General features: G+C 44.3%; 1 protein-coding gene across 2 annotated transcripts in view; it reads left to right on the top strand.

Annotated features, from left to right (window-relative positions):
* Window positions 1-26,778, top strand: part of Myo16 (myosin XVI) — a 422,801-nt gene that overhangs the window by 271,338 nt on the left and 124,685 nt on the right. For both annotated transcript variants that reach the window (XM_040733405.1, XM_040733404.1), the window contains exons 22-23: window positions 6,246-6,398; window positions 7,531-7,731. In XM_040733405.1, coding sequence (XP_040589339.1) covers window positions 6,246-6,398; window positions 7,531-7,731 — 354 coding nt within the window. The remainder of the gene's footprint in view (window positions 1-6,245; window positions 6,399-7,530; window positions 7,732-26,778) is intronic.

Raw genomic sequence — 26,778 nt, 5'->3', positions numbered from 1 at the left:
ATCGTTTCCCCTGCTCCATGGTAGGAGGCTTTCTCTTCACAGGACAAATGAGCAGGCGAGTGAGGGAAGAGGCAAGACTTAGCTGACCCCTGTGGAAAAGGAGTTCTTAGTTAGTCTGGATAATAAAAAGCCAGAGCCAGATACAGAAGGAAATGCTGAGAGATCAGAAAGGAGCAAGCCATGGCACACCTTAGCCTCTAAACAGATAAGAGAGAGCGTTTTCCCGTTTTTCCCTGCTTGTATCCTGTTTTGGCCCAGCTACCTTATTTCCTGTCTTGTCTCTTCAGACATCCAGACTTCTATGGTAGCTAGCAGCAAGCTCCGGTCTCTAACCTTCAGACAGGTTTTATTTGTACAAGCAAGATATCGCCTTAGCCCTGTATAAAGCAACCTCCTCCTCTGATGAAGACAGGGACCAAGCCCACATCACCCAGACATGTCCTCAAGACTCCATGTTTTTATACCTCCTCATTGAGAGTCAAGTTGCTAACATTGGGACTTCAGGGACCAGGTCCTGCCGACATTGTCTCCAAAATGAAAACTGAACAAACAAAAGGAAGTCTATCTCCTGACGGAGGGTCTCCCACAGGAGACAATGAGTACAATGCCAAGCTTCTGGCAGAGATGAGATGCAATGCCAGGGGGAAGAGATGGTGGTAGGAGACAGGAAATGCACCTTTTCTAAGCCAGAGTGGTGGGGTAGGAAGCCTTGGGCAAGGAGACAAGATCAAAGACTATTAAAAGGAAAACTGGAAGGAGACATGCTGCCCTCACCGGCTTCCCATAGCTCCTGCTTTATAGACAACGTATTGATCCCAGGCATGGCTGACTCCCTGAAGAAATGCATCTAGCTATGCAGACAACAGGAAGTGTTCAGAAGAGGCGAACTGGAGACACATTATCTACCTGACTTCTCAAAGGCCTTGGGAAGTCCTCCATAGAGGCTTGTGAGCTGAGCTTGCTTCAGGGTTTCTCCAGCAGGCGTCAGCCTGGTCAATGTTAGTTTTTAGAAAATGGCTATCAACATCTCAGGCAGTTAAATATTCTGGACGGTTTTTTTTTTGAGAAATATCCAATATATGAAATTTCAGCACACTCTCTCCCTCTCCCTCTCCCTCTCCCTCTCTCCCTCTCCCTCTCTCTCTGTCTCTCTCTCAAACACACACATACACACTAATACACAACACACTTTGCATACATTTCTAGATTAAATGCTGAACAAATTGGCAAATGGGCAGCATTCCCTTTTCATTGTGTATCTCGGTGTGTTCCATACCAACCTGAAAACCTTTCAATCATATCAGTGCCTGGACCCTGCCTCAATTTAATGGGGTCAGGGTCTGATCCAGACATCAGGCTCTTCCACAAAGCTCTCCGTTAATTCCAGTGACCAGCAAGGACGCCTGTCCCCACCGTGGGACACCCGGGGCTCTGCCTTCTACTTGAGTCAGCTTTAATCAACCCTTCCCTTGAGTTTTGTCACGCACTGTCTAGTTCTGCTCCAGATAGATTTCACTGAGCAGTAAAAATGAAGGGAGAACAGTTGGTGAAAATTTACCCAAGAAATTAAGTTTGTCATTAATAGGAATGATGGGCCATCTGGATAAGCAGCGAGGTTCTGTTGCTGAAAAGAGATTTCAAGGAACGCGTCATTTTTATTATTAAACCTGTTAGCTCACTTAATGTACAAAGCATGTGGTTTAATTGGAGCAGTTGCCGTACCAATTAAATGGCTGCTCGAGATTAACCTTACCTTTCACCCACTTTCGAGTCTGCTCTGTGGAATACCTGGAAATCTAATCCGCCTCTCACACGTCTCCGATGGGCAGATCTGAGAAGGAGAAAAGACAATTGTTTTCCATTGAAGTCAGTGATCCTTTAGATTACTGCTACGTATCATGCTTGTAGAAACTTCTAGAACCATGACTAATGTGCTTATTAAATTTTTCTCTGACGGGGTTGAAAACCTGTGCATGCATACACACACACACACACACACACACACACACACACACACACACACACACACGCACACGCACACAGCACGCGTGCATGCATTGAGTTTGAGTTTTGGCAGTTTGGGTCCCTTTTTTTGTTAGTGAAGTAGACTTTTGATGTTTCAAGTAGGTACCAGGCATGAGACAGAAGGGTTGTACTAGTTGCCTTACTGGCATTTACAGGTAGTAATGAAGGCTTCTGTATTTAGCTGTTCACTGAGTCCCCTGAACCACAACGGGTACAGTCCAAAGTTTCCACATCAAGTGTTTGGTAACTAGAGCAGTTACAGATAAATGGCTGACACGGATGTGAAACTGAAAATCCAAGCCAAAGAGACTGGCCCTGGTGTGAGATGGAGGTGATAGCTAAGATTATGTTGAGAATGAAATTAATATGAATAAAAATACATGGACTCTGTTCAAAAAGCAACATTTGGAGGATCTCCAGTTTTCCCCAGAAAGACCTCTCTGGAGTCTCCTTCCCCAGGATCCCCAAGTCTAATGTCACTACACCCCTCCCCGCCCCCCCCCCAGCACCTAACCCCCTCTGGATATCCATGCCTCCCGTAGGAGCCCCTACCTGTTTTCTTTCTAGAGAATGCAGGGGCAACTTTTGTTTCCCTGCTGCCAGTCAGTGAGTGGCATGAACCTCTTTCCAGTGACCAGCACCAGGAGGGGATCACATAAACAAACTTTCATTGTTAATATGAGATGTAGAGGGTTATATATAGAAAAATATAAAATACAGTATTAATAAATACAATTACATCAAAATAGATATAAATGTGTATGTTCATGAAAATATATTAATCAATATAAGTGCATTGCAAACAAAATGTAAATTTCATATATTGAGAGCCATACAATTACAACAAAAACTCTTAGTTCTAGTAGAAAATCAATGCGCTAGGATTGCTATCCTTTCTGATCACTTGGTTTTGGGCCTAAGAGAATTTCTGTAGGCTTCAAGATTTTCTGTGGCAACAGGAACCACACAGGACTAATATTGCCGTGTAGTCATGATGAAGCCTTAAGGAGCAAGAGTGAATCTCTTTAACTTGGAATTATGGTCTTCCCCCCACCACTCTATCATGACTATTGGGATTTGCAGAATCTTCTTTCTCTTTAAAACAACTTAGTATCTCCCCCTTTCCCCCGTGTGTGTGTGTGTGTGTGTGTGTGGCAGGGAGCATAGCGCATTGTCAGAGAAATTTGCAAGAGTCAGTTCTCTTCTTCTACCATGTGGGTCTGGGAATTGAACTCAGGTCATCAGGCTTGGCGGTAGATGTTTTACCCAGCAGAGTCATCTCTCTCTCTCTCTCTCTCTCTCTCTCTCTCTCTCTCTCTCTCTCTCTCTCTCTCTCTCTCTCTCTCTCTGTCTCTCTCTCTCTCTCTCTCTCTCTCTCTGTCTCTCTCTCTCTCTCTCTCTCTCTCTCCAGTTCCTCCCCTTTTCTACTTCTGACCAGCAGCTCATTAGAATGTTTCCTCTCTGCTCCCTGACAACTGCATGCCGTGGGGTGCATGGAAAGCTGCAGGTTTCTGAGATTTAAAGCAGAAAGCTCCCCAGTAAGCACACACTGCGTGTGACCGATTTTCTTGAGTAAGCAGAGTCAGAAGACTGCACCAGTGGCGACGGCTGAAGGTGCAACCGAAGCAGAGCCTGGGTGACCTAAATGGAGCGTGGCACTCTCGCTGCAATGTGACTGTGGCGAGGGAGGTGAACGGGGTGCAACCTGACAGCCGGCAAAGGGCGGATGCCTTCAGCATTCGAGGACCACAGCAAGACTGCCCTCACTGCGGGTGCTGTTCAGCTGGTCTCTTCCCCTTGTCTTGCCTCGTCAGAGCTCGTGCCTGTCTGGCAGAGCCTCGCTACCGACCGTGTATCTTCGGTGGTGTACAAATCCCCGGTAGGGGTTCTGGAAGAGAAGCACTTTCTGTGGAGCTGTCAAGTCTGTGTGTGAAAAAAATCCCTGCTGGGAAAGGAACATTTATGCTTGCCACTTCCATTTTAATTATAAAAAGGATAGAAATGTTTATGAGAATAGCCGGTAGAAAAGGAAGACTGAAATTTTCAGTTATTTTTACTTCATTTCAGAAATGTGCTTTGCTGTATTCCCTCTGTTTAAAGCCTTGTTGAATTCTCTTACTACTGAGGGAATTTTGTTACTAAGAAATAATAACTGATATAAAATTATTGGGCTTCGGTATGCAATGTTTACCTTAAGTGCACAAAAGAGAAATGGTCCTTACCTTGGAATGGAACCTCTACAAAATGCTGGCTTTTAGTTATAGGATCTGAATTCGTTCGGGAAGCAGATGGAAGGGGATGATGGGTCTGGGAGACCAGAGGGCCTACAACTGCAGGAGACTGTGGTTGGCAGAGCTGAGGTGAGGTCGACGGAACTGAAGAGCACCTGGGGGGCAGTCTGAAGGAATGGCCAAGGAGAAAGAGGTCAAGAGAGGCCAAAGCCCAAGACCTGGGAGATTTGACCAAGGTGGTGAATGTCAGGCAAATGTCATTGGGGCTCCAAGGACATAGCTGCTGAGAAATGAGCATTTGACTTGGAGATGTAGTGTTTCTGGAGACTTCCAAAGAACAGTGTTGGTAGGATGAAGACAAATCAGGGGAAGATGAGAGGCGTCCCTGATAAGTAAAGACATGTGTCTGTGTTTGTCATTTTAGCTTTTAATGTAAAAGAGGTTTTGGTTACCTGCGTAAGACCTCCACAGGATCAGGCCAGTGAAAAATTGCACCACAGGGCAGCTACCCTCCCCTAGCTGAGGAACTATTGGCAGTTGGTGGCTGATGGGGAAGGGAGAGGCACTTTTCTTTGGGAGGTGGATACTGGTAGGCTGCCCATACCCTAGGACATGGCCTTACATATGGCTAATTAGACTCAATGTCATTAAAAAGAAGTCAAGAACTGGGAGAGAGACACACTGGGTGTCTCAGGGGCTTGGAGGGAAGAATTGAGGTGTGGCTACAATCAAGACACATTGTTCACATGTGCCAAATTTAAAGGATTAAAAAAATAAATATTAAAAATTGCCAGGCTGTGGTGGCACACGCCTTTAGTCCCAGCACTTGGGAGGCAGAGGCAGGCAGATCTCTGTGAGTTCAAGACAAGTCTGGTCTACAGATTGAGTTCCAGGCAGGCTCTAAAGCTACACAGAGAAATCCTGTCTTGAAAATAAATAAATACATACTAAAAGTAAATAAAAAATAAAGTGAGGAAGTGCCTGGAAGAAAAGTGGTATTTTATTTTCATTCGAGTTGATCGTTTTGAGAGAGACATGGCATCTGCACTCATGACATCTATGGCTGCCTGCACAAGAGCCGTCAAAATTTCATCATGGGTGGGGGAAGGGCTCACGAAGCCCCACTCCTCCCGAATTAGCTAGAGGCAGCCAGTGTTCGCTGGGAGTGGGGAGTCATATCCCTCAGTGCTGTAGCCACTGATAGGTTGGCCCTGCTTCAGAAAAGAAGCCATCACCTAGGCTGAAGAGAAACCCTAATTAAATGCAGTTGATTTCTAAAAAGACAAGAATGTAGCAGGGGGGTTTATGGGCAGAGGGAAAGGGAAGGAGTGGAGAGGGGTAAGGTAAGAGGAGGTAGCGAGGTTTGTGTGCTGAGATATTGTGTGTGAGCTAGGAGGACGGCAGAAGAACACATGGATATTTTAAGATAAAGAAAACTTAACAAGAAGTATCGTTCTGTTGCCCTAGGGACCGTCCTCTGGAGGCCTGGAAGAGGGTAGTCAGCAAGTGTATCCCGATTAGGAACACTGCTTGTGTTCCTTAGTCTGCATGAAACTGCTAGAGAAAGATCTCTGACCACTCTCACCTGCCACCCACATGTAGCCACAGCAGGCCACACAGGGACACACCCCTCTCCCCGGAACCCCACAGCAGAGAGGCTCTTCTCTCCACGTGTCCACAAGAGCCCAATACATCTCCCTTTTAGAAAATGGTTTTCCTTTTGTTTCTAAGTGCTTGAGACTCCATGTTTATACGTTGGCACTGTGGTTCTATTCCTTGTTCTTAACATGCCCCCCCTCAGGTTGAACTTTGGGACAATGTGATCGCATAAGTGACTAAGTGAAGCTGCCTTCTAGGGCAAGACTCATGAGTCATCATAATGGACTACTTAGTCTATAAGTCACTGGGGGGGGGGGACTCTGCACCGTGAGCAAGTGGCTCTGCACGGCCACCCCCTTTATCTGCTGCATTGTTCCCTTCCCTGAACAGCTCTGTGTCAACCTGACCAACGAGAAAATGCACCACTATATCCAAGAAGTGCTTTTCCTGCAAGAGCAAACAGAGTGTGTACAAGAGGGAGTTGCCATGGAAACTGCCTATTCTCCTGGTAACCAGGCTGGAGTTTTGGATTTCTTCTTCCAGGTACTTACATAACATAATTAGATACCTCACAGGATGCGTGCATTCAGGTGAACTGGAGGGAGAGAATTTTCTTTCTGAAGGTCTTGTTTGTAAGCTCTCCTTATATATAAGTTTCTGCAATGCCTTTATAGTTCCCCTCCCCCCAATAGTCTTTTGAGGAGCACACAATTACCCTTGACTGAAGGGGTAGTGGGAAACTCAACATTTCCTGAAAAGGCAAGAACGATCAGAGCTTGATGGTCCAAGGACACTCACCCTTTTATTTATCAAAACTAAAAGTCTCTTTTGGAAAGTTACAAGAGTCCATTGTACAGAATGAATTTCATAAGCCAGCATATGAGGCCAGTGATACCATGAAATATGTCACACGTTTTGTATTGGTCTTCAGAGGTTCTACAATTTAAACTTTGAAAAGTTGGCAGGAAAAGTGTGTACACGAAATAACCTTTGGTTAACTTCATCTCTGGTTAAAATTGAGCCTGAGGGCATCAGCACAGGTTTACATCCATACTTTTTTATCTCTGCGTAGGGTGAAAAACTTTTGACTCAGTAGTATCTCTGCTGTATAAGCAAAGATCTATTATGTGAGACAGCAAGATGACTCAAGATGCTCTTCACTAAAGCAAATGACCTAGATTATGATCCAGGACACTCTTGATGGAAGGAGATGGCCAACTCCTTCAGGTTTCCCTAAGACCTCCACATGAGTACCCTGGCATGTAAACATGTGCACATGCTCACACACACACACACACACACACACACACACACATGCACGCACACACACACGTTTTATCAAGCATGTCAACAGCAGCGTCTGTTTCCATGATGTGCTGTATGGAGTTGCTTGAGAGTGTTTCAAACAGACACCATCGGGCTCTTTGGAAAGTTCAGACTTTCACTGTCTACCTTCTGTCTCTCTACGAAAGTAGATTTCTCTACTGCTTATCCTGTGGGTTTTTCTAACACTGTAGCCTGTTTTTCATTCATGCTACCAAACTGTCCGGATAAGAGTTATATCTGAGAGATCGTGCAGCCATGGGCTATGTGACTATAATAGGATGGGAGAGCACACATCTAGGGTACCAAGTGGAGCAACAGAAACCAACTTCTGACTTTTGCTGACTTTCAGAAGCCATCAGGATTCTTCTCCCTATTGGATGAGGAGAGCCAAGTGACTTGGTCAGTGGAGCCAAACTTTCCCAGAAAGCTGCAGAGTCTCCTGGAGTCATCAAATACAAACACAGTGTACTCCTCCATAAAGGACGGCAACGGGAACGTTGCTTTCAGAGGCCAAGGCCCCGCCTTCACTGTCATGCACTATGCAGGAAGGGTGAGTGGAAGGACTTCATGATGTTCACTGTGTGCTGGTGTTCTGTGTGCTGTGCCCTGTGTGCTGGTGTAACATGTAATATACCCTGTGTGCTGGTGTAACATGTTATATGCCCTGTGTGCTGGTGTAACGTGATATACCCTGTGTGCTGGTGTAACATGTAATATACCCTGTGTACTGGTGTAACATGTTATATGCCCTGTGTGCTGGTGTAACGTGATATACCCTGTGTGCTGGTGGAACATGTGATGTACCCTGTGTACCCGTGTATCATGTGATGTTCCCTGTGTACCCGTGTATCATGTGATGTTCCCTGTGTATCACATGATGTGCCTGTGTACTGATGCACAGGAGGGCTGTAAGCTTCCGATCAGTGTTTTAGGATCTGTTAGACACTCAAAAGCCACATGACCAGCCCATAGTCATTAACTTTTGCAAGTCTTTGGTTTGAGGCTGGGTTGACATCTCAGAACAGTGTGTGCTTAGCAGGGTAACTATCTTGCTGTGTATATAGACTTTCATTAATATGAATAGAGCCCCAGGGCCAGTGTAAGTAGCTTTGTTCCGGACTTTGGGGATATTTTTTCTTATATATCCTGAATCTTTGGGCTTCTGAGTGTGCTTGGCCTGAATGTGGGCTTAATATTGAAGTATTTTTAGAGCCTAGGAAAACAAACCCGCTGACTTTTCCCAGCAGTCTAGTTGGGTTTATAAAACTGGTTTCTTACTTCAGGGTCTAACCCCTGCCTGGAGTGGTGTCCCATACTCCTTTGTCATCTCATGTTAGGATGCTCCAAGCCACTGCATCTCTGACCTGTGGTTTCCCTGTTATAACTCCCTCATGCAAGTCTTCTAATCCTCTCGGTTTTCTTGAGTCCATCTCACTGCCAAAAGCTCCTTCCCAGGTAGAACTGAAATGTCCTTCCAGTGTATTTAACAACGCATCCAATCACATCCTAATTAAATCATCTCTATTTTGCTATACCCAACTCTTGTTTATTATTGATGTCTTCCATTTTGAATTATAACATACACACACACACACACACACACACACACACTTTGAACTATCACTTAGTGAAAATAAATGAGGGACTCGATCAAATCCAACTCTTCCCTTGTTTATGGAGACTCCAGTATCCACCAGAAGAGGACCAGAGATGAGCCAGGAATATGCACACACCCAGCAGTCAGATGACAAAACGCAAAGGAACAAAAAGTTAATACGCTGCTGCTACCAGCCTAATACTATATAAGGAAGCAGTCATTTGGCTCGGAAAAGCATAAAGACATTCTGCAGAGGAGCTCACTAACTGTAAAGGGGCAGTATTGCAGTGAAGACCCGGATTCTGGAAATGTGTCTCACTGTACTACACTGAGCTCAGTTGTGTGAAGATGGAATCCCACTCTTGGTGTCTAAGCAGAAAACAACTTAGCATGGGGGGAAAAAAAAACTTTGAGAGCGCCTAAGTTGAAATCCCCAGGCTGCCTGTTGTCACTGCACCTGCCAAGCAGCAGCAAACACACCCTCACGCTCAGTATCCTCAGTATCAAAGAAGCGGGGACTGGACCCAGGGCTCACCACTGCCACAGCAAAGGGAGGCTGGTGTGTGGTGGCCTTACCTGGCCAAATGACAGAAAGCACAGAGGTGTAGCCTCTGTCACTTCTGCTTTCTAAGCCAGGACAGCAGTGTGGGACAGGTGGAAGCCAGAGAACAGTGAACTCAGTGGTGCAAAGTAGTCTGAGAGAGCTCCTTGTTCCTCAGCATCTGCCACCAGGGGAAATCAGTAAGGGTGACTAGGCAGGTACCGTCCTCCCCCCCATATCCACCCACTTATTTGGGAAAGGGTGTAAATTTCATTGAATGTAGAGTGATGGGTGAAACATCCATTGTTACTGGTTTTGCCTAATCTGTGGATAACTGTGCGAACCCGCTGACGGCTTCATCCTCAAAGGAGGGAAGATGAAGCCATAACAACTGGGGAAGTAGTGTTGGACAGACTGGGGGAAAGGCCAGGCAGGCTTTTCGCTGATGGGCCAGCATCCCCATTTGAGCGAATAAAGATGCCGCATTCATGGAAAGACAACAGAAGGGATGTCCTAGCAGGGCGCGCAAAGCTGTGGATCAGAGCCCAGCAGGACCCCTCGTGTGGCTGAGAAAAGGGGAGTGCAGTGTGTCATCCTGAGACACGTGCTCCCAGGGAAGCAGAAGTGCTCAGGCTCAGAGATTCTGAACCAGCAGCGTGAAGTTTAATGCAAACCCCAACTGGATGGTGTGATGAAACACACACACATTTAGAAATGTGAATTTTGACTGACAATCTAACCTTAGAGCCACATGGAAAAAACAGCATTGGGCAAGAGAAGCTCTCTGCGCGGGTAGGAGCCCAGAGAGGCGGGTAGGAGCCCAGCAGATGAAGTGGCCGTTAGGGCTAACTGACATGGCCCGTGAGAAAGGGGCTAAGGCCATTAGATGCTCGATCTCTGAACAGTTACTAGTTTTAACTTCTTGACTTTTTCCAAGTCCTTGCAATTAGGGAAATGCTCTAGTGTTGTCTCTAGATTTTTTTTAAACTCTGTGTTCACTTTATACATTTTCTGAACTGCAGGGGGAAAATGTACAAAGCTATAGTCAGGTATCATGATGTCTTACAATTTAGGAAATTATTTTCTTAAGACCTTCCCAGCAGCTCTGTTAGGCACATATTTGAATGTCCTTATTTATAAGTCCGTTGTGCTGTGCCACACAGACAAAGCAATCCCATAAAAAAGTGCTGACTGCGTGAAAAATCAGCAACAGTGTGGTTTGGAATCGTAGCTTGATTATTTTGAGTTCAGTTGTAATTATTTTTCTGAGCACCTAATAGCATTTCAATTTTAATTTTGTCTTTGAAACTTTAAGGGGGAAAACAGCTAGCTGGCAGTTTAATTTAATAGGGAATCATTCACCAAGTTCTTAGAGAAATTAAAGAACACAGGGACAGCCCAATGGTTAGTTGGTACAGAGTCAAGGCCCCTGTGGAACCATGCATTTTTCCTTTAGAAGCAGTTTTGCTTTTTAAGAGAGTTTTCCATAATTGGAGTCGATTTTGTGGCTTTACGGAAATCTTTCATTTCGGTGAGATGTACTAATGAGTTGTAGCCAAAGGACTCCCCAAGGACTTGTTCACATGCTACAGTGTAGAGTCGATGTGATTTGCAGCAATATGTCAGCCCATATGCCTTTCCGATTGTCAGATGTAGCCCCATGTACTCGGGCGTTGAACTGTCGCATCAGAAAACAAAGTGGGCATTCTAAATTTTGTCGGTTAAGAGATAGGAGGAAAAGCTCACCCACCCAAAAGTAGCATGTATTGTCCATGACCTTTGACCCCAGAGCTACCTCACATGGAGAGAGTTCCACGAACCCGTGTGCTCTCGAGTCTCTTGCTGACCAGGTTGACAGTTTAAAACCCCTTCCATTGCTCTGCTCCTTCCTTCCGTGCTTACTGCTGTGGTACTGAGAGTACCCTGTACCCTATGGGAAGGACAGCTGTCACTGCAGAGGGTGACACTAACATAGATCCTCTGTTCCCGCCTGGGTGGGCTTCTGGGTGGGCTCACCCAGCCCGAGAACTCTAAAGAGGAACCTCCACCTCGCTTTGGAAGCATGTTTTGAGGCGGAAGCTCAGAGGCCCTTTTAGGAATGTTTAAGCGCCATTATCTGAATTACATCTGAAGATCCTTCCTCAACACATCTGAATGTTTCATTACCCCTAGGAGTATGGTGCGGCTTCCAGTCTCCATTACAGACATATCTTAAAGTGAACAGGGAGAGGCTGCGCATGAAATATTAACACAGCCTCATTAATGAGCATACGTTTGGATTAAAGAAGGCTTTAGGGGCTTGGGGCCTTGGCTTCTTTTTGTTTATTTGTTTTAGCCAATTTGAAATCATACGCGAAGTTACCTGTCTTAGGGCTGGCTCTTAACCTGATGATTTAAATGACAGATAAGCATTAAAGCCACAAGTGTGTCTGAGTTTATCGGCTGTTAAAATTAAGGATCTAGAAGGAGGGAAGAATTACAGCCTGACAGTCTCGGCTCTTAGGAGAGTCGAATTTCCATTAAGATGACTCTAAACTAACTGTTGTTGGAAATCGTGCTATAAAAACTCTAAATTTCGATGTGAGAAAGTTGAGGGGAACATGGAGTTGTAAAGTGAAGTAAGGCTAGGAGTAAAGATTGAATTAATGAAATTTAAGTAAAAATTCCGTTGTGAAATCCATATCCCATAGTCATGTGACCAGATCGCCTTGCATGCAAGCTGTAAAACAGCCTTGCTCAGAAGAGGCCTTAGTGTGTGTCTTGGTAGCTGCAAGATAAGACCACATGACATGGGGCAATCTAACTCCAATGGTAGTGTGCCAAGGGAGGTGGGGAGTCATGTGACCCCAACAGGCCATGAGCAAGGAAGACCCCAGCCTTCCTGGATGAGGGAGGCAGGCCCAGAAGCTCCCAGAGCTCCAGCCACCTTCTCTCTTCAGAACCACGGAAGTACAGACCCCTCTCACTTATAGTCACCTACTCTGTGTTTGCTGTTGCAGCAGCAGCCTAGGGAGGAGAATTCATCCATCATTTCATATGAGTTGACACACAAGGAAAGGAAGCACGTTAACTTGAGACTTTGTAGAGTTTCTTCCTAACCCTTGATCTATCTTTAGCTAACTCCTGGGCTTCTCAACCTCTTTGTCTCCTGTGGTCTTCCTTACTTGGGAATCCCATGTCCTCTGACCTAGATCTGGGCCATCTCTGAACCCCGGGTTCCTGACTTAATCTCTACTACTTTCAACTTGCTATGTGGTCAGTCATAGTTGATGCCTGACGCTTGCATCATGACCACATCCTAGCGTGTGGACAGTCCTGTGTTTCTCTAAGTAGGCCTTTGGCAAAGGCCGCTGATTCATCAAGATCTTACGCTTATGAGTGAAATTAGGCCTGTTGCTACAGAAGACCAGAAACTGGGTGGCTTCACCCCACATGAATTTATCTTTCCGGTAATGGAAGATAGAAGTTCAAATTCTGGCACCTCCAGGTTCCTCCTGGCCTCTCTGCAAACAGGATGTAGTCAGTCCCTGGTGTGGGGATGCATTACTCCCAACCCCGCCCACTCTGTGTCACATGTTATTCCCTTTTCCATGAGCATTTTACGTCATATAATATGGCTCCTTCTGAGTCTAACAAATTACATATGTGAAAGAAATTGCAAATAAAGGTCTGTAATCCTGGGTGGACACGAATTTTGGAAAGACCAGCGACACACGAGTTGCTGGTAGGTGGCAGTCCCCTGTAGTAGTTTCCTCATCTTCCCTCCACCTAACTGGTCTACATGCTCAAGGCTTTGTCATCTACACTTTAAAGAGTCCATGGTGAAAGGAAAGAAAAGAGGCATTGGCCTACACTAGCTGAGTTTGAGTTTTATTCCAGAGCTACGTTACTCTGAGACAAGAACCCTCAATTATACACCCCTGAAATTTATAACTGAGGAAAATATAAACGTGAATCGCACAGCTTCTTCTGGGGGTTAAGTATTTGGCTGGTAAACATTCAGAAGTGATTATTTTTACACATTCCCTCAAATACACATACCCATCATACCCCTGCCACGATAGTTGAAGGCCAGCAGCATATATAGGCCACATGGTTAATCAGAATTTTGGATGAACAATCTGAGCGATCAAAACTAAATTGAGTGATCAGTCAGTTTACCATTTTTTTTGTCCAGATGACAATATTGGTGGCAGTTATTCGAGATAAGTGGTAAAATATCTTTATCTGGTTGGCCAGAGTTTATAAATTCTTGTATCTTATAAACGTGCATGTTTTATGCAGAGCAGTAACTCCTGTTTGAATACTTGGCATTTTCCTAACGTAAATTGGTCAGCGTTAGGGCAACTGTAACCACTCTGGTTGTTACGGTCTCCTACTGTTTTTTCCACCACACTTTATAGACTTCCCTGAGAGAAAAGTGGAGACAATTCAGTGATTTCTCATCTGTGGAAGTCATAAAACAGCACTGAGAGAAAAACCATGCAGATGAATGTCTTAACTTCTGCTAACGTGACATTCTCTTTTTCATTGACTAGACAGGTCCCATTGTGGTGAGTAGCTAGCTATACCTTGATTAAAAAGAATTCTGTAGAACCATTAGATTCTTTAGCATTTGGATTTTATAACTAATATTTTGAGTGAGACCACAGGTGTGTGGTGTCTTACTGTGAATTCAATTATATCCTTTAAATATTATTTCCCTTAAGAAAATTAAAACCTTGCAGTCTGTGTATGTACATTGCATTGTAATTTTATGATGATGGGATAAAAGTTTATAGTCCCCAGATACAGTGCACTTATAGTTCTGAAAGCGCGCAGCAAGATTCTTCCCCAGCCCCTCCCTACACCACATCCAGGAGGAAGGAGTTGTCATCCCAGACACATAAGCCAGGACCAGTTGTAATTTCTACAGGCCTCTGCAGGAGTCTGTAACTTACACGTTGCTGATGGCCATGAAGTGAGGATAAGAAAGTTTTACTGAAACAGGGGTATCTATAAGACAACTGGCTGTTTTAACTCACAAAGGACATATCCCCTCACTGAATAAGCCAGGTTTGAAAATGTCCCATTGCTTAGAACTATGTTACCATCCAGATCTCCCTACTTAGGAAAATCTTCACCCCACCAATAATTCTGTTATATTCTGAGTGACATACTGTTTAAAATCAACCTGTGCACTCCTGACCTATTGACGTGGGTCGCAATGAGACACCCTTAGCCTGTTCACTTTCAGGTCCACCTGTGTCAGGGGTGACATTTATAGCTTGTGCCCTGGCCTTTGTCTCTGAAGATTTGTGGGAGATACAATGTACTCAGGAAGACTCTGGAAGTGAAGCTGTAAATCAAACGGCAAACCAGACAGACAAATCAATGGGTGGCTTCTTCTTCTTCTTCTTCTTCTTTTTTTTTTTTTTGGTTGTTTTTTTTCTTCCCACTTTTTCTCCAGGCAGAATCCCCAGACACAACAATCAACTCTGTCTGGTCTCAGCAGAACTGATGCTATTAAAGGTTATTTGATGAAAACATTTTGACCCATGTGGAAAGAGCTTAATTTACAGGTCGTACTTGTTTCCTTCTTGGTCAGGTGTTTTTAAAGATAAAAATTAGCTTCAGCATGGCCTAGTTGTCTCTTGTGTCTTCCTACATCAATTTTCTCTTTGAAGGCTATCCTAAGAGATGCATCTCTCTCTCTCTCTCTCTTTCTCTCTCCCTCTCCCTCTCCCTCTCTCCTTCCCTCCCTCCTTCCCTTCCAGGGATGACAAGTACAAGGATTCTTAGGATCTCCTTATTTCTAGTTTGGCACCTCTTCTTACTTTTATGTACAGACAAGAAAGCTGTAAATACAAAGCTTTTTAATCCCCTAAAATATTGGCATTTTCCTATTAATGCGTTTTTCCTTAAAAAGAAACAAATGCACTTTTTCACCTGCATCAAATGTAACATCCAGACATCTTGGTGTTAAGATAATAACTCTTCATGTTACAGAGTGTTCCCAGTGCCTGTCTTTAATCAGAACCAAAAGGAAATACCGAAAACTATTGGGAGAAATCACTTCTTGGAAAAAAACAATAAAGCTGTCATTTTCCTTACTTTTCTCAATGTCGTGACCAAACACCTGATAAGAGGAGACTTCAGGGAGGAGAGGTTGATTTGAGCTCGTTACTTGAGGGTGCAATTGTTCATGCTTAGGAAAGTGGATAGCAATAGGGACATGTAGGTTTGATGGTGGGAGCTAGCTTACCTCCAGGTGGATCTAGAAGTAGAGAGAGGACAGGAAGTAGGGGCAGATGATATAGCCTAAGCTCTGACCCTACACAGGCAGTCCTTCCCTCTAACTACTCCCCACCTCCCCAAACTGCCCCATCAGCTGGGCACCAAGTATTCAGATAGACGAGCCCGGGCAGGCTGTTGCATATGCAAACCTGAGTGCCCGCCCACCAGCCCACAGGGGATCAGAGTCCTTGCAACAGCCTGAATAGAAAGCTGCAACCAGGCATGAAAAATAATCGCACGCATTTGCATTTCCTGAAAATGATCATTTATTTATTTTGCTAAACCAATCTTCGCATATATTCTGATGTGATATATTGAATTCACAAGTGTGCCTGCAAAGTTCTGCATTTTTATCATCTGTTAATCCCAACCACTTCTCAGAGGATACTTTGCATCTTGTAAATAACAGGATGCAGGGAGGGACTGGAAACGCGAAGGATGCACAGATTTACTTCTCTTCCATAAATATTGATGATCTTCTGAGTGCCGGGTTGGTGGGCACTTGTAACTCAGTGTCCTGGGAAGACAGCTACCCAGACATGCGACCCTGACCCAGCTGCCTCTGTCAGGGGCTTCAGACCCTCACAGAGCTCCCTGCAGCCTTCCAAATACTCGCTTTCTCCCATCTTGCTCTGAAAACGAATCAGTTCAAAAGGTAATTTCTACATTTATACCACTTTTAAATTTTAAAAAACTAAGAAACCCAAGGGCAAGCTGAATGTCCCTCATCCAAAATGCATTTCCAGTTTCATATACATTGCAGATTTTGAAATTGTTCATTATTAGTTGAGAAGCTGTAATACCAAAATCTAAAATTTTTATTTTTTCTTAATTCTTGAAAATTGCATAAAATGTATTTTGATCAAATTCATCCTACCCACCCAACTTTATGTTTTCTCTCCCTCCCTCCATCCCTCCACCCCTCCATCTCTTCCTTCCTCCCTCCCTCCTTCCCTTTCTCTCTGTCTGTCTCTGTCTCTCTCTCTCTCTCTCTTCCACACTCAACAGAGTCCCAGTTGTGCTGATGACTATTCTTAGGAGTGTGATCTGCCCTGGAGTGTGGCCAATATATCAGAGATCACAGCATTAAGGAAAACTGATTCTTGCTCCCTCAGCATCCAAGAGACACTAACAACTCCTTAGTTACGGGTGGGACTTCATTGTCATCTTCTCTTCTCTGTGCTAGGACTTTGTCACAAGCTGACCTTTTGGTCAATCTGTCCCTAAGTTTGTTTCCCCTGAGTGGAAAGTAACCGCTGCCTTCCGTTGTACAAGTCAGATGTTCCAGATGTCCTTAGAGTTCTTGTTCTCCATGGTGTATGCCATCAAGATTTAATTCTTTTTTTTTTTTTTTTGCTTGTGTTGCCTTTTAAAGTACATCCAGAAAGGGTAGGCCTTCCCTGTAACTGGAGAGGAATGTGGGCAGTTCCAGTGGATATTTGGTCCCTCCCTTGTCATTGAAACTCTTGGCTCTAGTTTTTTCTCACAGACCGGTGTTTCACTTGTCACAATCAAACAGCAAGCATCCATGAAAATTGAGCGGCTCAGATGGCTGAAGTATAGGAATGCCGTGACAGTCTTGCACATCCTTTTGTATTGATTTCCCTGACACACATGCTCCCTTTCCTGTGGATTGTCTTCCATGGACACAGTAGGACTCCTGCACACCAAACTTCAGACAGCCCAGGTTAACTTGTATTTCTGTATTCTTATCTCTCTGGTTGTCAAGGTTGACTCTGGGCAATAGCTATGGTAGTGCCACAGTACCCATGGGACACACTTGGGGTAATACTTCCAAACCTTTTAGATACACACACAGTAACGGAATCAATTTATCAGAGGGTACTCCTATTCTTAGCTTTTTTGGGAGACTTTCTGTCTTGATTTCCATACTGCCCATCCTAATTTATATTCACACCAGCAGGGAACAAAGGGTCTGTCTCAGTTTCTTGGCGAGAGTTTGTGACTTTCTGCATTTTTGAGTTGTTCTAAGAGGGGTGAGATGATGTCACAGTTGTGGTTTGATATGCGTCTATCCAGTATTAGAGTAAGCTGTTATCATATTTCTTTTATCAGATGGCTTTTCTTTTATGATGTTCAAGTAGTGACTACTCTGTAACACCTTGGGCACAAAGTTAGATCATTAGAAAGATGAGAGTAATAAACAACTCCATACTCACACATATATATGTACATTAGATACAGTAAAGGCAGAAAGACATGCATGTGCACATGCAAAAATATAACATGGTCTGTGACAACAACACATGTCAATCATCCAACCCCTAACATGACATGTTCTTCCATGCCTAAGCTGTCACTGCAGGGGGCTCTATAGAGGAACTTTTAACTTTCAGCACTTCAGCCACATGGAAATGACACTCTCCAGCTCAGGAACATTTTCATTGCACGATAGTGTAATTATCAATTTGGCTTGACCTTAACAAATGAAGGCAGTTGGGAAATGATCAAAATTGACCCTAGCATTTTGTGTGTATGTCTGTTGTGGGTACTGTCCAGTGAGCTGAGAGCAGCCAGAAAGGGAAACGAAAACAGCTGACACCTGAGAAGAGAATCTGTACCTGAAACCCAGCACTCCCCTCCCCTATGAGCCGGTGTGGTGGTGCCAGTGCTCAGATGTGCCCATCCATCCCCGACCTGATTGTGTCTGGCACTGAGCACACACAACAGGATTAATGCAGCATCTGCAGCAGCTGTCCCCGTAGCTTTTCTTCTTTCCTCCTTTTGTTGGGGTCCCTCTGCCCACATGATTGGATTCAGGGAATGGCTGGGACCTCTCACCAGGCAGCTTCTCGGAAACGAATCTGCCATCTCTTTCTGTGCCCATCCTTCATCACTTTTGCTCAAGCGTTTGGCTGCCTCAGCCACACCATCAGCTTTGCTGCTCTGTAAGCTACGCAGTGGCACAATGAGTTGAAGTGTTGCCACCAAGACCAGCAAAGACAGTCGGAGTTTGGGGGACTGTAAGTTTAGGGCACTGTCCAGTCTCAAAGGAAAATACATGAAAATTTCCAAGAGAACAACTTGATTTTGAGGGTTTGATTGTATAAGAAATATCAAAGACCAGAATAGGAGCACCTTCCATCCCAAAGGTGAGGAGATAACAAAGAAAAGACATCAATGAACCCCAGGCATTCTGGGCAGAGGCTGGAAGCTGAGTCATTGCTAGTGGGGTCAGGCAGGAGAATCTGCTTGACTTGGGAGGTAGGTGATGACCAGAGCTACTGTGACTCCCTCCTCTTCTCATCCACCCCAGATTCTGGCATTATGCAGCTTTTCTTCGTGGCCACCAAGACTTCTCTAGGAGGTTAGCTGTCTGTAACTGTGTAGACCAGTGACTGACCAAGATGCTCTGGCAAAGCGAGGCATGAGTGTACAGAGGTGCGGCTCTTGAAAAGGCAAAGTAGCAAAACTGATAACAGATAGATCAAGATAAAGACTGGCAATGTCTAGAAGAAGGAACTAGAGGTAATGCTCAATTTGGCTACTCAATATTTCCCAAATTTTATAAATGTGAGCTTTATGAGAACGCTCTGCTATTTAATGTGACTTGAAGCAAATTTTGTTTTTAATTCAGATAAATTTTTGTTGTCCATATACATTTCTGTTGCTTTTTTTTTAAAAAAACAGAGTCTTACGTTGTATTCCTTTACCCCAAGCTAGTTTAGAATGTATTCCGTGACCAATGCTGGTCTGGAACTGACTATGTAACCAAGGATGGCTTTGAACTCATGACAATCCTATTTCCCTCAGCCTTCTGAGAGCTGGATTACAAGGGTAAGGTACCACATCCAGCTAGTGGTTGTATTTTAATAACTTTGTCTATCAGCCACAAGGAAGACAAATTGGAAATCTCAATACACGAGCTCCATTCAGTACACTTAGCCACACCCATAGAAGGCCTCCTCTCAACCCTTCCATTTATTGATGGTCTGTGCTAATAAGAATCATTAGAGTTTGGTGTGAATAATGATGGGACAGAGGAGAAACTGAGGCACAGAGAGTGACTCACTTCTGACTACTTACTGTTCAGCCCCAGACTTGACTGGGTGAACCCTGAAAACTAGAAGGGGGGTCCTCCCTCACTGATGCTTGTTTGGACTTTATGGCGGTTTGCTGACTTCATTTTCTCGCGCCCTGGTTCTGCGACTTTACAATGAATCAGAACAACCAACTGGTCAGGAAGGGGCAAGTATGTGTTCCTGGCCTGCCTCCTAGAAGCAGTGACTGTGGAGTTTGGGTGGGATCTAGAGGATTTGCCTTCCCATGAATAAATATACATGAAGACTTTCGGCTGGTGGAAAATCTGGAGGCCCTATTTTCAGAAACACTGACTGTAGCAGCCGCACAGTTGGCACTTAGGGTTGGGTCCTCCCCTGACCTTCGCACCCCTCTCCCCCTGGTCCCAGGGTTGACGCAGGCCCAGGAGGCAACTGGTACAAGCAGACCCTGGCCCAAACTTCTTCACCAAAGGATGGCAGCCAGATGCTCCTAACTTTAACTCAGGGAAATATACCTGTGGGAGCAGACGGAGCCATGGCTTACATTCCTGTTGCCTTGGGGATGAGCCAAGCTCAAGCTTGGTAGCCGTCACTTGGGAGGGAAATGCACGTGCCCCAGTGTTTTGTGACTTCTGTTTTCATTGTGGAGACAGGAAACTGGGCAGCTTGATGAGCTGTGATTCTCAGCCATGGTAAGACTCCCATACCATGCTGCTGTTTGTGTGTGGCTCACATAGTCTCTTTTAATTGTATTTATTGCGGTGCGGGAGTATTATAGTGAGTGTGTCCAACTAAACAGCTTGCTCTAGTGGCTCCCTGGCTGCTGCCCGACCCTCTGCCTGGCACTGTCACAGCGGGCTTTAGTGACTACTGCTCACAGCTATATAGAAGCAGAATGCTAAGTTTTCTTTTGAGTAATTTTATTGAGCAGAATCATTCCAAAGAGATTTCCTGAATACATGACGTTTTCCTTGAAAATTTTTGTTCTGGGCTGCGTGCATATAAATTTCTCTATTATATGCATGAGAGGTGCTGCTGCTCACAGCATGAAGCCTATCTTTCCGGCTTTAGGAGGAAGCAATAAGGGAGACTGGAGGACCCATTACAGGAGGACGGTGGGAGAAATGAGGGAATTAACCTGGTCTCTCTCTTTTGCTTTCCCCCCATCTCTCCCTTTGTCTCCCAAGTAATAAACCATAGGAACAGAGCCCTCCCTGGGCAGAACAGCTGTCTTAATGGCCCAGGAAAGTCTCCTGCCTAAAACCTGTTCTCTGCTGCCCCAGGTGGGTGCTGCCGTAGTGAGAACAGATGGTTTTCTGTTCCCCTGACAACCAGTTGCTAAGCTATGGGTGGTTTCTATGATAGATTTTTACCTGCATAGAAACCTGCCCATTTCACTGGGCTTTGAGGCTGCCAGCTTTTACTCTGTCTGGAACACAGTGGCCTGACCTGCAGAAGCTCCCGGGTCCTCAAGGTCCCCGTGGACTCCCTGCAACTTCACATCCTGTCTTTTCCGTGGGAATGTGTTGCCTTGGGATGATGGCCACTCTTGCCAGTGACAACACTCTTGGTGAGTCACAGTGACTGATGCCTTCCTGGGAAATTTGTTCTGTTTTGACACATTTCTTTCATAAAGTTGTAAGTGACTTGCGGCTGACAAAATTTAACGACAACGTGAATCGTCCTGTTGGACAGGCAGCCTGGGGTAGCAGCTGACAGGGGCCAGGAGGAGGGTACCCAGCACCACTGAAGTACTGAAGAGGCCCGAGGAAAGGAGGCTGATGCTGCCATGCATGGTAGTGAGGCTGCACCTGCCTCCCGACTCAGAGATGTCAGAGGAAGATCGGGGACAGAAGGCTAAGTGGAAGGCTCAGCTCGCCCTCCCCTATGACGTTGAGAATAACTGTATAACAAGGACCAGCAGCCTGCAGGACACTTGGGCTGCCTGAGGCATGGCTCCCATTTTTCTCAGAGCTGGAGAAATGACTGGGTGTACATTACTTGCTGGACCCCAACCCAAAACGCAGCCAATTCTAAAGCATGGGAGGGCTAGAGAGGAGGTTCACTCACTGTGACAGAATTCAACTGACAACGAGCTAGAAAAGGATGAAAGGAAGGCCTACAGATAGTAGGAGGGTAAAATGTGCCCCTAGATACCCTACCACTAAAGAACACACCCTAGATACCCTACCACCAAACACCACCACCCTAGATACCCTACCACTAACACTATCCCCTAGATACCCCACCACTAAACAGCACTCCCTAGATACCCCACCACTAAACATTAACCCCAGGTACCCTGCCACTAAAGAACACACCCTAGATACCCTAGCACTAAACACCCCCCCTAGATACCCTACCACTAAAGAACACACCCTAGATACCCTACCACTAAACACTATCCCCTAGATACCCCACCACTAAACATTACCCCCTAGGTACCCTACCACTAAACACTATCCCCTAGATATCCTGCCACTAAACATCACCCCCTAGATACCCTTCCACCAAGCAGTACCCCCTAGATAACCTGACATTAAAGAACATACCCTATCACTAAACATTACCCCCTAGATACCCCACCACTAAACAATAGCCCTATATACCCTGCCACTAACCAATAACCTTATGTACCCTGCCACTAAACAGTACCCCTGGATACTCTGTCACTAAACAGTACCCCTAGATACTCTGTCACTAAACAGTACCACTAGATACCCCACCACTAAACATTACCCCTAGACACCCTGCCACTAAACAGCACCCCTAGATTCCATACAATGCTACAGTGACAGAGGAGACTCTGGAGAGAATCTGTGTGTATGTGCATGTAACTTCTATGCATATACACATACACACATGAGAATTCATACATGGAGAACATCACTGTGTGTATATATGGCTGGCTGAAAATGAAAGCACAGCAGCATGCTAACACTCAACATAGAAGGAATGGCTAATGAAAACATCAAATGCTCATCTTGTTTTTTGTTTCTTGTTTTGTTTTTTGAGAAAGAGACAAAAAAGATCATGAAGTTAGGTGTGGGGAAGGTGGAAAGGATCAGGGAGGAGTTGGAAGAATGGAAAAAACCATGATCAAAATAGATTGTATGAAAAATTAAACAAAAGACGTAGAATAAAAATTATCCGAAGTAAGCAACTGGCTGCTGGGGGAATGGCTGCACAGTTGAGAACACTTGCTTCTCTTCCAGACGATTCAGTTCCCAGCATCCAAGTGAGCTGGCTCACAAGCCTCTATAGCTCCTCTAGAGCATCCAATGCCTCTGTTCTCTGCAAGCTCCTGCACTCATAAGCAGAGATACACACTTCTGTACATAATGGAAAATAATCAAATGTTTAAAAAAAAAGCAATAGTCCTTTGAACACATAGATAAAAATGAAATGCTTCTAGTAAGGTTGATCATAAAAGGATATAAATAGCAGTATCAGGAATAAGACAGAAAAGTACCTCTAACCCTGGTAGCGTCTAGAAGATGAAAAGGGAACACCGTGAATCCACATAGTTTGATGGTTAGGTTAAAACGGACTGGTTCCTCAGAGAGCTCGGCTACCTCAGCTCACCCCGGTGGAGCAGACCGTCTCAGCAGACCAGTCAAGGAAAGGAATTTGAAAATTCAAAATTCCCAAAAAAGAAATCTCTTTCTTACAGATGGCTTAACTGGAGAATTCTACCAAATGCTTAAAAGAAAATTAGTACCAACTCCATGTAGTCTGATCCAGAAAAATGTAAGACAGAATGCTTTCTGATTTCTTTTACAAAGCTAACATTGCCCTGACCTCAAAAACAGACTAAAGCTAGAACACACATACACCAGGAAACTCTCCCTCAAGAACAGAATTGGATAGACATTCAAAAACTATAGTAAGCTGAATTCAGCAATTTGTAGTAAATATATTTACTATGGTCAGTTAATACTCTCCAAAAATGTAAGTATTTTCAATATTTGAAAACCATTCAAGGTAATCCAGAATACTAATAACCTAAAGGAGAAAAATCATGTCATTGTATTGATGAATGCAGAAAAAGCATTCAATAAAATTCAGCATACAGCAATTGACATTCTAGGAAGACATCTGTGGAGGAGATGGTGTTGCCCCAAGAAAGAGTACCCACAGCAGAATGGTCCATTGCTAACATCATATATAATCCACACTGGAGGAGATGGTTCACCCCAAGAAAAAGCATCCAAGGAACCCCATTGCTAATGCTGTATGTAACCGTGGAAACTGGGTGCTTTGCACCCGAGATCAAGAGGCTAGCGAAGATGCTGGCTGTCATCACTCTGCTGCACAGTGTTCCTTGGAGGTTCTAGTGAATCTAACGAAGGGAAACAAAAGCCTGACAGATGGAAAGAAAAAGAAAACCTCACCCATCCCTACTTATACACAGTGGATAAAATCGCAAGCAATCCACTAAAAGAAAGAAAACCACAAAGAAATAAGAAGATCAGCCAGGACATCCAACATAACAATAACAAAGAAGGGTAGGCTACCAAGTTGAGAGAGAGTGTGCGGGGAGGAACATGGGAAGAATTGGAGCGTAGAGGGGAGAGGGAGGGGCAGAGATGTTGCAAATAGAGCGCTCATGTTCTAACAATTAAGGAATTTTTAAAAAGATGCAAGAAAAAAGTAAAAGTTTGTTGTATGTTCGTGTCAGTAAATGGAGGCAGAAATTAGGCGTGATGACATTCATAATAACTCAGAATGCAATAAAATACACAGGTGTGCGAAAGTCTCATAAAACATATATAGGAAGAGTGAACTGAAAAGCACAAAATGGTTGTGGAAGAAGCCGGAGTCCAAACAGGAGAGGCATACCATGTTCATGGACAGAAGACAGTGAGTGGTCAGCTTAGGAGTGACCAGTGTGGTCCACCTCCCAGGTGAACAAAGTCACAACGTACTAAGGAGGCAGAAGCAGACGGAACATGAATTAATGAGACCTTGTATCAGAACACATTTTTGTTGATATAGAAGCGTCGGCCACGTTACTGTAAAATGTGCAAGGACAGGTTCAGCAACTAAAGTAGCTATAATGATGTGTGTAATGAGTGAAGTTGGAAGAAACGGCTGAATGCACTTCACAGGGCATTTCAGAGATTTGCATTCAAGACAGCAGCAGAGGGCAGAGGAATCCACCGAACAAAGAACCAAGAATAGGCATACTAATGGACTGAGCTATTGGAGGGGGTGTATCAAAAGAAATTCTGAACACATAGGTCCCCATGCTCATGTAAATACTCGGTAGTCTCTGTGCATTGATCAATTTCCCATTTTTGATTATATCATAGGATCTTGGTTAGAGACACATAGAATTTACCTATATTATCCTTTACAAAATCATGGGACTCAAGGTATCCTAAATTTAAAGTCGTAAGTTGTAATATTTAAAAGGCAGCAAGATACTATTCATGCTACAAAAGTGGTCGTGGATGGGCACCTTGTATTCAGACTTTTATTTTTGACAGTATCGTCTTGAACACGGGGCCCGTGGTCACATTCGCCTCTATCACCCCTTTAATCCTCCCCACTACGGCCAGCCCCCTCCTCGCCAACTGACCCCTGTCCTACCCTCGTGTCCCTCCTTTCCTGCATTCCTTTCTGTCTTCTTTGTTCTTTGTAAATTTCAGGCCCTGCTCGGGCAGTCTCACTGCTGAGTGCTCATGATAGCAAGATCCATGCCATATTAAATCGAGTTTGCAATGCTAGTGGCAAACTCACTAGATGGAATCGTCTTCATTAAGAAACCAAACTTGGAGTCTGGTTGTGTTTTAGCTTTAAAGGATGCATTTTAACACATGTTTTGTGTGTCTGCATTTATGCTCACATTACATATGTATGCATGTATTGTGCATGCCCTTTGCAAAATACATAGAAGCTATCCCCCCCCCCCCCTAAATAACAGGTGGTTGTGCTGCCTCAGGTATGAATGACTGTGTCTAACATAATTTTCCACTAAATTATTCTGTGGATGCCAGATAAAATACTTGGTTTCAGATTTATGATTAGAAAAATTATTTGAATCCGAGTTTGAAGAATCCATGCCTGCCAATTGTAAGAAACAGCTAGGTCACTTGTGTTACTGCATTGGCTGTGGTAGTGTCCAGTGTTTGCTAACTCAAATCTTGTCAGTACTGGATTCATCCATTTCTTAGGAGTTGGGTCAGAAGTTTTACAACTGGAGAACTTCATAGAATGTGATTTATCCTCCTGGAAGAGGACTTAAAGGCTTCATAAATTTATTCTGTACAGCATAAGTAGGTAAGCTTGCCTGCAAGATGATGTAGTGTTCTATGCAAAAGTGCTTGCTGTAAGATGAATTCTTCTAGCCACATTCTTTATGCTTCCTACCTATAAATACCAAAACATCATTGAATGCTGGTGTGTGTGTGTGTGTGTGTGTGTGTGTGTGTGTGTGTGTGTGTGGTATGTTTTTCTAGGGAAGGTAGCCAGTAGAATTTACATTAGGGCAACTGTGAGCTTCAGTTTTGGTAGAGACCACCAGCCTTGACTCTAGTTCTATAAAGCAGGGCATCATGCATGAAAAATTCCCAGATCCCATGACCTCATGATGGCAAAACACTCACCTGTATAATCTTAAGAATGACCATGCTGTGGCATCTTATTCTCAGTTGCAATGTAGCAAAGCCACTTGTCAGTTTCACTAGAGTCATCAAATGCCCAGTGGACAAGGCTAGTTGCTATGGAGAGTGAGCTGGTCAACTAACAGGCAGGCACTGCTTAGGTACCTGGTAGCAATTTCATCATGGAGGTTAGAAGAAGACAGCATGATATAAGTCAATGACAGAGACAAGAAAGAAAATAAAGGTGTTTACAAAAAAAGTCAGTCTAGTCTTGGTGTGTATGTGTGTGTGTGTGTGTGTGTGTGTGTGTGTGTGTGGTGTGTGTTACATTTGGAATCATTGGATTCTCAGGCAGAAAACTGACTAGTATTATAAACTAGAACCACATAATAAAGAGGCCTGTGCACCAGAGTCCTGGGGATTCTGTATAAAGGACATCCCTGTCTAACAGTGGGGTTGGCAGAAGACAGAGATAACCTTTTGGTCTTTATTTTTTATAATAATAAGTAACCGTACTTTTTACTCATATGAATTAGTAAGCATAAAAATATAG

This window comes from Mesocricetus auratus, unplaced genomic scaffold, assembly GCF_017639785.1.
Source record: "Mesocricetus auratus isolate SY011 unplaced genomic scaffold, BCM_Maur_2.0 Super-Scaffold_100031, whole genome shotgun sequence".
Taxonomy (NCBI): domain Eukaryota; kingdom Metazoa; phylum Chordata; class Mammalia; order Rodentia; family Cricetidae; genus Mesocricetus; species Mesocricetus auratus.
This window is presented reverse-complemented; position numbering and strand designations above follow the sequence as displayed.